This window comes from Cynara cardunculus, unplaced genomic scaffold (assembly GCF_001531365.2).
Source record: "Cynara cardunculus var. scolymus isolate 2C unplaced genomic scaffold, CcrdV1 Un_Scaffold_4520, whole genome shotgun sequence".
In the NCBI taxonomy this organism is placed as follows: Eukaryota; Viridiplantae; Streptophyta; class Magnoliopsida; order Asterales; family Asteraceae; genus Cynara; species Cynara cardunculus.
The window spans coordinates 17282-31701 of record NW_020201935.1 but is presented as its reverse complement, the minus strand read 5'-3'; the positions used below and the strand labels follow the sequence as shown (position 1 = coordinate 31701).

Genomic DNA, 14420 nt, shown 5'->3' with positions numbered 1-14420 from the left:
AAGTCATCACAATCCCACCACATATACCACGGATTTCAAATTCCAATCCGACAAATTCCTTAGCTCTCATCCAAATTCATCGACGCTGTATCCCGATTTGCTCTGCTCTGCTATGCTCGATCTCGTTTAAAACTAAGAATGGTAACGGGCCAGGTTCGGGCCGATTATTGGTGTCCCCTTCCCCGAAACCGATAACTAAAACCATCCCCATGACCGCCCTGATCCCCGATGGGATCTTATCGGGGATCCCCATTGGGTCCCCGCGGTTTCCCCGATACCCGTTGGGGAACCCATTAAGGTAAAAATCCTCTTTTTCCCATTCATCCTTGGTTATAATCGAAATCCAAACCCGAAAGAGATCTAAAAAAATTACAATATGTTAATTTTCACAACTAAAGGTAAATTACAATCTTTTTAAAGATGTAAGTTTAAATGTCTCAAACATAATTGAACTAATTACAAACAATGTATTAGATTACAATAGAAAACTAAACAGAACTTCAAACATCATACAACTAAAATCACGATTTCACAATTAGACAAATAAACTAGACTTTTTCGTGAGCCTTATTTGGGTTGTTGAAGTAAAATGGATAAGTTTTTTTAAAATTTTAATGTTACTATTTTCTTTTAATGATATTATATATATATATATATATATGTATATATATAAATTAAAATTAATATATATACGCATATCAGGCCGGGCCGGGCCGATGATCACCGTCCCCGTTAAAATCCCCGAATTTGTCCCCGATCCTCGCCCCGTCCCTGATAAGATGTCCCTGAACCTGACCCGAAAGTTTCGGTTTTCACTATCAGTTTCGGTTTTTTTTTTGCCATCCCTATTCAAAACTGCTCGATCTCATTCACTTTGCTCGATCTGGTATGCTCGACCTCTCTCTCTCTCTCTCATTCTTTCCATCCTAAAAAGGATTTTCTCGAAATGCCATCTATGTAATTTTTTCGTTGAATTCCGTGAACTAAACAAAAAAAATTCCAATTCCGTTAAGAATTCCATTCCAATTCCATCAAACCAAACACAATCAAAAGACATGATCAAATTTCATCAAATTCCCTCAAAGTCAAATTCATTTGATGAATTTCAATTCCATCGAATTATATTCTACGAACCAAACGCCCCCTTAGTGTTTGTTTATCATCTATCAAATCTAAAATAGGATCTAACATAGACTTTTAATTGTTTGTAAAGTTATTTATATGTCACAAAATTATGAAAATAAGTTCTTTAAATAAGAATAAATTCAAAGTTGGTCCACTTTTATGTAAGTTACCCTTACAGTTTCCCCAAGGCGATGTCATATTCTATATTTTGCAAGTTTTTCAATCATAATTTGTTTTTGCCAACTAACAAAAGCAAATATTAGACCATGCTAGAGCCAACTGTATTCAATTTGGTTTTTGACCATATATGTTTTGAAAAGTTTGTTCTCGGTTCAGTTTTCAAACCAAATCTAGTTTTTATGTTTTCAAATTAAAACACTGATCTTGAATTCCTGTTTACAATTCAAATTTCAATTTTTTGGATTTATATAATGTTACTTCAGTTCTATTAGCTAAAAACACCCTAATCCTACTTTACTTTTATTAATTGGTAGAATCGAAGACCCAACCTAGGACTTGAGTAAACCATACTGTAGCCAACTATATTCTATTTGGGTTACAATTATACATGTCTTTGAATATTGGTTCTCGATTCAGTAGGTCCAAACCAAACCAAACCAAACCAAATTTATGATTTTTTATGTCTTCAAATTAACAATCCGTAATTTTGAAAACAGTTTTCAATTCAAATTAGCTTAGATCAATGTTCAAAATGTCGTGAGGTCTGACGTGGCGGCAAGATCAAGCCTCAAGCCTTACTAGCATGACGAGGACGCAGTGTTTTTCAAGACTTTACATAAGACAACATATATATATATATATATATGTTTTTTATACATTATCCAATCAAATAATGATATTAAAAAATTTACATTTATATTAGAAAACGTCATGGCATGAGCTAGAAAAATTATAGACCTTATCATAATGATAGAGACACGTCCTACATCATATTCTATAACGAATGACACTTCACTTTGAAGGTTTGTTTGGATGGTTCGATTGTCAATTATATCAATAAAACACACACATTATTTTAATATTATTTTATGGGGAGTAGTAGCTTTGGAGCCAAAGAGTGGCAGCCGAGGTGATGTTCAACTGCCATTGCCTACAACAAACCGCCTTCAAAAAACTTGCCTTCCAATTCTTCTCTCCGTTCACCACCAACGTGTACGTGTCAGTCAGACCCTCTTCTACCAAACGCCACCCTTTTTTCTGATTAGGGTTTCTCTCGATTGAATCAAGGCCCACAAAAACACTATCGAATCCAATCGAATCAACAACCCAACCGTTACGGAATCATTACGCAATATTTTCAAATATTCATTAAATTCATCGCTACATTCATTTCAAATCCTCATTTTTGTCGATTTCCTTCTTGTTTTTCTCGCCCTTTCAGGTGGCGATTCTTCTTTTTATCAAATTCGGTTTCAATTTCTTCCCTTCTCTTGTTGATCAAATATCTATCGGCCTTATTTTAAAAAAAATTAAAACTAAGAATGTGAAAGTCAGTTTTGGGTTTTCTTTGAATTTTGAACTAACCTTTACTTAGGTTTTGATGAATCAATGGAAGGGATCAAATTTATTGATAAGAGTATCTGTGGTTGTACTGGGTATTTCAGCGAGTGTATTGTGTTTGGTTTCTAATATTAGCTAGGGTTTTTGTAACGATTGCTTGTTCGTTGTCAGGAGAAGGGATTAAATATATCACTATTCTTTTTTGGTTGACTCTTGGTGCAAAGATGAAACCAGATATTTTGGAGATGAAGCCGCAAGAACTTCGGTTCATATGTAAGCTGATTTCTCACTCTCGATCTCTTTCTTTCTGATCCGCTTGATTAAATGTTAATTCTGTTAGAAGTAAAAGTCGACTGACATGAAATTCGATGATGGTAAAAAGATTCAAGTACTAGGGTAATTTTGAGAAACTAAACTAGTAACCCTCATAAAATTGACAACCTGTGAGTTCCTTTTAAGGGCTTCATGTCTTTTACCTGCATATCTTCAAAGCCTATTTTGTCAAAGGAGACGCAAGGTCTTCGACCTTGCTTTGTTGAGGTTTGGCTTGTTGAATGCAAGCAACTTGGCTTGCCCTGACAACAAGACAACACACAGGAAGGTCGGGGGTGAAGGTGGCTTTTAAGTTCCAAGTAAAAGAAGTGAAAGAAGCTTCAATATAAAGCGTCTCTTTATCTTCTCCACCCTGAATGTATATACGCACATATGTGTATATGTATTTTTGAACATATTTAGAAAAAGGACCATGCATTTTTAGAAGGAAAGCGAACTATGCCAAATATACAGGAAAAGAAACTCATCTGACCATCTAAGAATTTTGAGAAATTTTGTGAAGGTTCAACTGGTAGATTTATAAGATTGTTGGTTACTTTCATGTACAAATGACCATGACTTGTATATAATTTCTACTGCCTTGTATGTTTTTGGCAATTCCCTATAGACATTATTACTTGAAAATCTTGTGAGTTTTCAACTTTTCATTTAAAGTAATCCAGGACATGTCATATGTGCAAGCGTAATTTTTCCTAACACCTTTGATCTTTTTGGCCATAGATGCCCCATTTCTCTCAAGCACTTGCCTATTGTATTAGGTGATAGAATTTTTTTATCTCCTTAACTCACCTCTCGAGTCTTGCCTTAGACAATAATGATCAGTCATGCTTAGATAGATATGCTTTTTTCACATTACTTACATAGATCCTGCTGAGTACCTTGCTTTGTGGTATGCCATGTCTAGCTAGTTGTACTCAAGAGTGAGGCTATGACTTACTAGAAAATGAATGTACATACAAACGTGCACATTATTTGTATAGAAGGATACTCATGCAATGCATCGAGACACATCTTGATTTCAGTGTTCTATTTTATTCTTTTTTTTTTTGTGTCAATATAATACAATTTTATGTGGTTTTGAAAAAACGATAATGTTTTTATTTTTAAATAAAATATAAATTTGAAAATATCATAAAATTTTGAAAAAAATTTATATCGATATCAGTATCAAATTAATATTTTTAAAAGTTCTTGTGTTTCGGTGTAATTTCCTTAATTAAATTTTTTTAATTATAATTTAATTTAGATTTACTAACAAAAAAGTTTAATTCAGGTTTAATAATATAATTTTTATATAGATAATAACTAAATATTCTGTTAGAACTCAATGATTATCCTAATTATATTTTAAATTTTTTATATTTAAAATGAGATGTTTATCCAATATTTGATTATGTTTATCTGCAGTTAGTTACATGAATTCAAATATGGAGCTTTAATAAGTTGTATTTATGCACAATTTACTTGTAATCTTAAATTTTAAGTAATATGCATCAATAAACAGTACTTCGTGCATAAAAAATGGTCTTTAAGAGTTTTTGTCAAATGTTTTATAATATAGTATAGATATGTAAGATGTATTAATATGTAACCATGCAAAGACACCCACTAATAGGTATCTTCACATTTTCTTGGCCTATAAATGTGACTGGTTATTTGTGATGCTAGATGATGTCTTCTTGCAGAATGTGCTAACTTTTTTATTTTGGTATTCCATGTTTCACACCAGTTGAACTGAAGAAACAAAGCTCATGTTCTGTTCAAATGATCAATAAAACCAATCACCATGTTGCTTTCAAGGTGCTGATGGTTTTTCCATGTTTCAGATTTCAAAGTTTGTTTTCCTTGTTGAACTTAGATAGCAGTATACATAATCACTTTGTTAACATTTTGCAGGTTAAAACTACCAATCCGAAGAAATACTGTGTCAGACCGAATACTGGAGTTATCGATCCGAATTCAGTATGTGATTTTACAGGTATACGCTTCTTCACTGAAAGGTTTAGAATATGTTTGGTTAAACTTTGCTGAACTGTCACTGGTTGAGGTGTTCTGTTTAGGTATATTAAAAGTAATTTAAGGGCCACACTCTTTCTAGTTTGCTATCCTATCGGTACAAATAATTTCACACAATGTATTATTGCAATGACTATGTTAAGTAGATGATGATGACTTACTAATTTTGTTACCTTCCTTGCTTCTCCATACTGTTTATCCCTTCCATTTTTATGAACAGGACTCCCTCCATCCCCAAAATTTGCATGTTTGACTCTACAAGTAACATGATAGAAGTGTGTGGATTTTGGTTAAATGTCTAATATCTTTCAACTTTGACAAGATAGTGTATTCTCGTGGTCAATAAAGACCATAATAGTAGCATTAAATCTGGATGACGAGGCAAGCAGGCAATCTCAGATTGAATTTATATCAAAAGAAGGAAAGATTACACTTGCATGGGACATATCCAGGAATAGAAGTGTTCAAGCTTCATGGGACTGAGTATTTTATTAGGTAATGCACATGATGGGCATGCATGATATCATAGGTGCTCTACCACATAATACAGCTTGTTTCCCCCTACACTATCTAAGGACTCTAGGCGGCTCATATGACTGAACAAAGCAGTGGCAACTTGGTTTAATATTTTCAAACTGACCAAGTCAGATGATGTTCTAGTCTACTTTCTCTTGCCCAGACTCCATTTTTCTTTATCTATTCTTGTGTTTGCTTGACAACCCAGATCTTTTAAAAAACTTATTTCTTATTGTTAGAAACTTTACATTGCTTCCTGCTAGACTGTAACTAGAAATCTCTGTTTACTGTCATCAATAATGATCAACTATATGACTTTTCTGGTTAATTTCACCAGAACCCTATGGTCACCAGAATGCTATCTTGTTGTCCTTTCCAATGTCTCCACTAACTTGCCTTCAAAAACCATCTCGTGATTGAAGCCTTCGTCCTTCCCGGTGTCAACCCATACCATCAAAGCATGACTTCCAATTCAACTCTTTTTCTTGAATTTGAATCATTTCCTCTTTATCGTCATTCTAATTGGAAGCATCTGATACGTGTTCAAATTCATTGCTTTGACAGCGTTGTACTCTTACATTTGATGTAAAACCAACTGATAAACTTCTCCAAAGAGAATGGACTGTCATTTCTAATATGCCTGTGTCAATTTAGAAATTCATGGATATTGGATTTAGCCATTCCTTCATCAGAATAGAGTCCTTCCATCACAATAGAGTACCTCCTCTCCCTTGTTTCATGTGTTGGCTGACTCAAAAAATTTCTGTATTTAAATGTTATTTGAAATATGTTCCAATCTGTTAAGTTCTTGGAACATAGTTTGCTGAAATCCATGGAACTGACCAGTTTTCATAAGTGTTGACATAGTATAAGTTAATGAAGCTTCTGCTTAAGTTGCAGACTTCAGAGCTTGGCATAGTTGGCAATAGCATTGGAATAAGCATATATCATATTTACAGAAGCAAAACATCCTATTCAGGAGGGTTTTTGTTTATCAGAAATCTCTTTTCCTTTTTCGGAGACACTTGTTACTCCCTCCGTTCCAAAATAAGTGTCCACGTTTCTATTTATATTTGTTCCAAAATAGGTGTCCACTTTCAAAAGTAGCTAACTAAATTTCCAAATCTACCCTTAATTAATGCACAAATATTTAAGAGTTGATAAGATAGATACATTAATTAAGGGTAAAATTGTCATTTGGTTAACTAAAATATGTAATAATTATTCCTGTCTAAAACTTGTCCCATTTCTTTTGTAGACACATACTTTGGGACGGAGGAAATATATTTTTATTTCAAAGTATTGCTTTTTTATTATAAAAAACAGATGGTATTTCTTTTTCATATGCAATTAATCATAGCTAAAAAGGCATATAGGGGATTATAATCCCAGCAGAATACCAAACTTACTGTGAACAAGCCTTGTCAACAAGGTGGAATTTTCCTTGGCGCTTCCATTCAACACCATGATGCCATGTGGAGCTAACTTGACATCCATATAAACTAGGACAAAGGAAGGAGACCAAACAAGGAGTTGATGACTATGTGCAGTCATTCTCTATGATAGCCCAAAAATCAGATGCAAATATTGAATGTTATATTTTACGAGGCTATGACTAATTTTTATAGTTGAAAGAAACATTTATGCTAGGCTATGATTATTTTTTATACATGAAAGAAATCTTTTAGAGATCTTCTATGGCATTTTTTTATGTGGTCTGTCCTAGCATACTTTGTACTGAATCATACTGTGATGTACGGCATATCTCATGTCCTTTTTCATTCATTGTTCAATATTCTTGTGTCCTAGATTCCTAGGTGTAGAGGAACCACACCAATCCATCCCAAATTTGGTGGTTAAACTCTATTACGATGACAATACTGTAGGGGAGGTCCTACAGAAAAATAGTTCGACTCCAGGATGATAAAGATCCTATTAATCCAGTAAATAGCATTTAAAAAAATCTGTTTTAAATTGTCAAGTTGCAAATTCTATGTCATGTAAATCTGTAATAAAATTGTTCATCGCCTCACATATCCTAATGCATGTGAAGTGAAGAATATATGCTGTGCGGTAGCCCTTCACAAGGGCGGACCTACATAGCACCATACGGTGGCACGGGCTATTGTTTCATGGTTCCATCGTAGAGGGAAAAAAATTACGTTTCTGAAGGGTGCGACCATATTGTTTTGTTGGATGCCACCATATATTTTTGAATCTGAAATCTTGGTGCAAGTTTTTAATGGCAGAGTTGGTAAATGTTGCTCACTTTGTACAAAAACCCGGGGTTCGAGTCCCACCTTTGTCAAATTTCTTAGTTTTTAGCTTAAATTTTGGTGTTCTTTGTATGCCTGTAATTTTTCTAAAACAAATTATTGCCGGGAATAGAACATGGGTTCCTTCTGTGCAAGGACAAGGAACTAACCAACCAATGTATACTAATATTGTGAAATATTTCTACATACTTGTTTTTATAGTCAAAGTGTGACACCACTTAAAACATTTTCATGCCGGATCCATATCCTTTAAAAGTTTGTTATCATGAGAGAGATGATGGTACAACATTCCAACCAATAGGGCTAGTGGAAACTTAATTTATTGACTTCCTTCTCATTCATATGGACACTGAGATAGTTGATAATTCGACTACTCAAGGAGAGGTTTGCCACTGAAGAGCCATGTTTTAGTCCATTGACTACTTTTGGAGATTGGCTACTCCATTGCCTTGTTTCATCTGCTAGGATTACCCGTATACCTTTGGATTAAAAAAATCTAATATACTAAAAATAAGAACTATGATTGTCTGTGACTTATATCTAGTAGGTGACATCTTTGATAGATTTTTCTTGAAGTATATCATATTATACGGCAAAACTAACACACTTCTTACTTTTGTGAGGCTTAAACCCTTGACCTCCACGGAGGTTGGGCTCTATTGGTTACCCAGGTACCTCTGAGCCAATGACTTTTGGTATCTTTGATAAGTTTACTGCAAAAGAAACCACTATTTTTGTATTTTGGGAGAGTTGGTTTCAATCAATTATAATGGAGATATTTCTTTTGCAATGTGATCACCCATTCTTTTTGGTGCTAGTGCAGTTACTATGCAAGCACAAAAGGTAGCTCCTCCCGATATGATATGCAGGGACAAGTTCTTAGTTCAAAGTACCTTTGTCCAGGAGGGGACAAAAGAGGAGGACGTAACATCTCACACGGTTGGTGTTTCATGAAGATGTTGGTTTTGATGGTAATTCCTTTATCTGATTCTTCAATATGGCAGTTCACTAAAGAGGATGGTAAAACTGTTGATGAAAAAAGGCTTAAAGTGGTCCTCATCCCCGCACCAGACTCGCCAGAATCATCTCCAATCAATGAAACATTGAAGCTGGTACAAAAGAATGATGGCAGAGAACTGAAAGATGATGTAGTTCAAAAACATAGCTCTCATGCCAAGGTAAGAGCTTATTATATGTACCAAGTGTTGATGTAGGATTTAGGTGGACAACAGCTAACATGCATGTCTTACATTTTACGGATGCGATAGGAACTTCTCTTTGGTGTTTATCAGTTATGTTCCTTAATTGTAAATTATTCCAGTTTCTGTTATTTAGTAAATGGGTGGTTAGATAACTACTTTCAACCTACGTCAGGTTGATGAGGGCATGGAAGTGTCCAAAGGAGAAGGTGAAAGTGTAGAGGCAACACGGAAGGAAGAAACTATAAAAAGGAAAGATGAAGATGTAAAAAGGAAGGAAGAAACTATGAAAAGGAAAGATGAAGATGTAAAAAGGAACGAAGAATCTGCAAAACGGAGCAAAGAATTTATAAAAAGAAACAACGAGCCAATGCAGATGAATGATACAGAGGAGTTGAGATTAGTCAAAGATCTTGAAGAGACAAAGTCAAAAGTGAAAGAACTTGAGTCAAAGCTTAGCGAGGTTAGTTATATTTCTTTGTTTTTTAACAATACAGAATAAACATTATTTTAAGTTTTAAACCTAGCGGATTTCTCTTTTGCTAACGTTGCACAAACTGAAAGTATTCTGTTAGAAACTACCCCTGGCCTTCAAACAGCGGTAAACCTAACCTCCACTGCATCATCAAAATAAAACCCGGTATGCCAGGCAAAGGCCATGTGCTGCTGCCAGAAGTACAATAAACAACCTTTAAGGGAAAGTAATATGATCTGTGATAACCGAGTTTGATTATCTATAGAAGATCTATATGTAATTTGAAAGTAATTAATCTGATGCTGTTAGTTGATAATAGAACTGCTTTCTTCTTCTTTATGCTCTACAATGAGATGACATCCTGCTTGTTTTTTTAATTTCCCATCTTCTGTGGAAATAGGAAGGTCCACTGCCCCTCAATTCAGCATTGATGGAGGTTTGTTTAACTGGATTATATTAGCCTAGTTTATAAGGTTCATTGTCGAGCATAGGTAATGTATGGAGAGCATGGACACATTGATTGGATGAACATAATGATGGAATTGCAGTTCCTCTAGAAATTCAGGACCTTATTTCATTCTAGGCAAATATGCAGTCATATTCTCCCAAGAGGCCATAATTGCTGCGAGCAAACATATTAGAAATATTATAATGGAAGAATGTTTTGGAATCTAGTGGTATTTGATCGTCTTTTTTCGGTACTTATGTTATTGAATCATTCTAGGCCAAACTATGTTTAGATGCTTTAGTAGTTTCGATTTCTTCAGTTACATTCTCTTAGCTAGATGTTTGCATCTGAACTAAAAAGACATGGGATCTATTGTCGGGAAAGGAACAAATGCAGTGATGTTAAATTGTTAATTATTGTTTTATATTAAAACTGCTTCATGATTTTACGGTGTACTGCTTGAACTTTACTTTTGTTCTCTAGTCTCGATCCACTGCATCTTCATTTAGCATCTGACAGATTGTGTTGCCCTGGGTTCTATCAAATCGAGTTTATAATTTCATGTTTGAATCAAAACAACATGGAACTTGATCAGATTGCAGTTCCTTCAGTATCTCAAATCATTCTAAGCCGATGAGAGATCTTTTTAGAAATCTAGAGGTATTTTTAACAGAAATCCAGCATTTTGTCCAAGTTCGTACCGAGTCTTTTTTCTTTGGCTACTTACATGTGAGTTTCCCTACCAACCCCAACCACAAACCATCCCTAGCAAAAAAAAAAAACATGCTAATAAAGAAAAAGTAGGGAAAATCAATATCTGGTGTTTGATTGGTGTTAATTTCTTCTGAAGGATACAGGTTATGCTGTTATGGATAGGGATCAAAGTTCCTCTTACATCACCTCTTAGTGAACTTGTCTACCATGTGTTGAGAGCAAATCTTCATATGCCAGTTTGTTCATGTGTTTTGGTGGCTGAAAGTACATGACATATGTCTGCTTGATGCACATAGTAGGTGGGTTCCAAGGTCCCCCTATTCTTGACAAGGATTGGAATGGGTATACCTTTTCTCAATCTCATTCATATCTCTGGACAGAAGACCATGTCATGAAGCAGTTTGAAAACCATCTTTTGAGTTGTAAGCCAAGGAAGGCCATCTTCCTCCCTTTCATCAAACCGAACCAAACAAAACGAGCCCAATATATTCCACCCAGAGGTGTTCTTTTTGTTGGGGGGGAGGAGATGTATCTATACCTCAAAGAGTAGAGCGGTTGTTTCCGTGATGACTTTTGACTTGTGAAAAGTGTGTGAAAGAGAGAAAAACATGTATGCTAAGTTTTGAGAATTTGGATATTAGTAAACAATAGCAATACATATAGAAGCAAGTACAGAAAAACATAACCCAAGGTGAGGAACTAAACACTCCTAGTCTAACTTAGGGCTTTGGTAACGTAAGTCACTAATCCTAACCCCTACTCTCTACCTTCCAGTTCCCTTCCTTCTACATCAGTCTCTGCTACCAGTCTTGCTTCTCCAAAACTCCTTTCATAGGTCATGTAGGGTGAAATGCAATGAAGAGGCTAATTGGCGGATCATCGAAAACAGATTGAAGATTCCGCAATAGACGATGAACAATTGCCTTGAGTGGCCCAGGTATGTATCGTTGAAACTCATCTCCATTCACGTATTAATCAACTATGAAGGGAATCATTTGAACAAGATGAAAAATAGTGAGAATGTGGAAGGGGAGGCTGAAATTGCGGCGGATTATGAGTTAAGCCTTTTGCTCAATTGGCAAGGCACGACGAGAGATGATGATGAGAAATCTTTTTGATTGTTGTTTAGGGTTATTGAAATCTTTTTTATGGGGCTGAACGCTGAAGGCTAACTTACTCTGTTGTTACGCATATTGGTTCTGCTTCCTACTTCTTATGAAGGGATGGGTATTGTTATACCTTGACGGTCAGCAAGTCGATGTAATAGGCTGGAGTAAAGTCAGTACAGGTGGTTAATGCATAGATAGTACAAGGTGTAATAGGTCGGTACATTGCTAGTATAAATAAGGGAGTGTAGATTGAAGAGGGATTTTGTTTTGTGAATTTTGTTTTGGTGATAGTTTTGGGAGAGTACTGGCCTCTCGAAGGCCAGCAACCCTTTAAATCATTCGGTCAACAGTGGGAAAAGCCCTAAAACTTTCTCTGATTTGTTGGTAATTTGTAGCAGTGTGTATCAAAGATCCTCATTGGCTGCTTATTAATTACATATTCGAGGAAATATAGATCTAAGTTTTTAGTTGCATTACATGGGCGTTCTGTATTTTCTTGCCCCTTTTTTGTCGATAAGAAGATTTTGGTTGAGTTAGGCCCTGTTTACTAACCTCTTACCAGGCCAAGAAAGCCTTACCCTGGTAAGAGCAAGTGTTTACCAAGAAAAAGTTATAACCTTTGACCAAGAGTTCTTGCTGACTGAACATCTTACTGTGGTCAAAAGATAATCTGTTGCTTACCATAGTCAGCGCCTCCTTATACCAGTTTTACCCCTCATGGTGAATTGGCGAGAAAACAGGGAAATCCCATATGACCCAATATATCCTTTTTTTTTTCTGATCCTTCGATAAACCTATCGTCCACAGAAAGCATGTAACTTACCCCTTTTGCTTTGTATTCCTTGTCTTTTTCGTCCTCAATAGGGGAAGAGCTTGTGGTGGCAGTGGCACAAGGGTTGGGATGGGGACTGCAGCAAGCGGTTGGATGACAGCTTGGTTTAAAAATGCGTGCATTATGCGCTCTGATGCGCTGGACAGAACGCATCAAAGTGTCTGATGCGATGCGATTCCACGATGCGAACGCATCACCTACGCATCACACGATGCGTGCATCACTTAGGCATCAGCGCATCATGTATGTTGCGTTTTGGGCTCCCTTTTTCTGTGTTTACTTGGGCTTTTTAGTTGGGCTTTTTTTAGTTGGGCTTCTTAGTTATGTAAAATAGAACCTGAGTGACTTTTAGCGATAGAACGTGGACTGACTGTTAGCGAGTAGCGAAGCGACCTAATCTAGAAGCCGACAGCAGTACTGCAGTAGTCGATACTCGATACTTGATGGTCAATACTCAATACCAGCGGTCCAGCAGTAGCGAAGCGACCTAATCTAATGCCACTTTTTTTAACTACTTTATGTTATAAATGAAGTATTTTGATAGGTAAGTATTTTTAAGGTAGAAATTGATATGTAGAATTAATTTATAAATATTTTTTGAATACCGGGCGCATTACGTGCATGATGCGAGCGCATCAGCATCACGCATCACGCATCACGCATCGGCTTCCGGGACCCTTAACGCATCGGACCGCATCGCGCTTTTTAAAACCAAGGATGACAGCATGTGGATGGCTTGTGGCGGCAATGGCCGAAGAAATTAAAGTTGGAAAGTAGTGGGGCTCTCAACTTAGGGGATAGCAAGGGTGCGTTGGCGGTATGGGCGGTGTTTTTTGATTTGGGATTCAACCTATAATAAGAAATATTTTATTTGTTATTAAATACTTGAATATATTGTTATGAAAAAGTAACAGTTTTATTGATAATGGCAACAGATAGTACTACAAAATTATTTATTTCAAATACGTATTTAATTTTTAGTAGAAGTTATTATTTGATAGTCTCTTCAGTTTATCCCAAACAAAGGGGTATAATGGTTAATTTCATTCAATCAGCATTTAATGTATGACAATTTAGTAAACAATTTTTAGTAAACACTTATCCCAATGAGACCTCTTACCTGAGCCAAATCTCTTACCCCAATGAGCATAAATGACCCCTTATTTGATTAACGTGGTATGACAATATCAGCTCTGGTGAAGTTTTTGTTTCAAGTCTTCAACAACCCCTAAAGTTTACTGTGAGTTGTAACTTTTGACTGTTAGAATGGCATCAATGGGCACTACATATATTCATCCATATAGCAGACTAGCTTTTGAACTTCATTGCCTAGTCCATTCACAACCTCTTGCTGTTTGCTGGATCCCATACTTACCTAGATGTGGAGCATAGTCTTTCAATCTCCATTAGCTGCAATATAGTTTATCATATTAATAGGTTAAATATATTAATTATGCCATGTGGATTTGTTCTTTTGGATTAACCAAGTGTTGTGGACTTCCTCAGGCTAAAGCGACTATTTTACATCTATCAGAAGAAAAAAGATCAGCTACTCAAGAGAAGCACTTTTTACAGGGAGAATTGGTTTGTTTTCTCGACCCATTGACACAATTTTTTTCCGAAGTTATATACAACAAAACATTCGCACACTCCTAAAAGTTAGGTTTGAACCCTTGACCTCCAGGGAGGTTCGGGTCTACCTGTAACCCCGGTAACTGAATTCGTATGCCTGTGACTACTTAAAAGTGAGAACGAAGCTATTTCGGTTGATATAAAATGCGAGCCTGTTATATACAACAAAACACTCGCACACTCCTAAAAGTTAGGTTTGAACCCTTGACCTCCAGGGAGGTTCG

General features: G+C 35.9%; 1 protein-coding gene across 4 annotated transcripts in view; it reads left to right on the top strand.

Moving 5' to 3' along the window:
* Positions 1–2174: 2174 nt before the first annotated feature.
* The window catches only part of LOC112504066 (vesicle-associated protein 2-2-like), a 14172-nt gene continuing 1926 nt past the window's right edge, over positions 2175–14420 (top strand). Inside the window, exons 1-8 of one of the 4 annotated variants that reach the window (XM_025108039.1) lie at positions 2175–2527; positions 2818–2919; positions 4709–4779; positions 4876–4957; positions 8611–8726; positions 8792–8965; positions 9162–9449; positions 14071–14148. In XM_025108039.1, coding sequence (XP_024963807.1) covers positions 2871–2919; positions 4709–4779; positions 4876–4957; positions 8611–8726; positions 8792–8965; positions 9162–9449; positions 14071–14148 — 858 coding nt within the window. In that variant the 5' untranslated portion in view covers positions 2175–2527; positions 2818–2870. Of the gene's footprint in view, positions 2742–2817; positions 2920–4708; positions 4780–4875; positions 4958–8610; positions 8727–8791; positions 8966–9161; positions 9450–14070; positions 14149–14420 lie in introns of all 4 variants that reach the window. The other 3 variants (XM_025108041.1, XM_025108040.1, XM_025108038.1) reach the window with 3 other exon arrangements.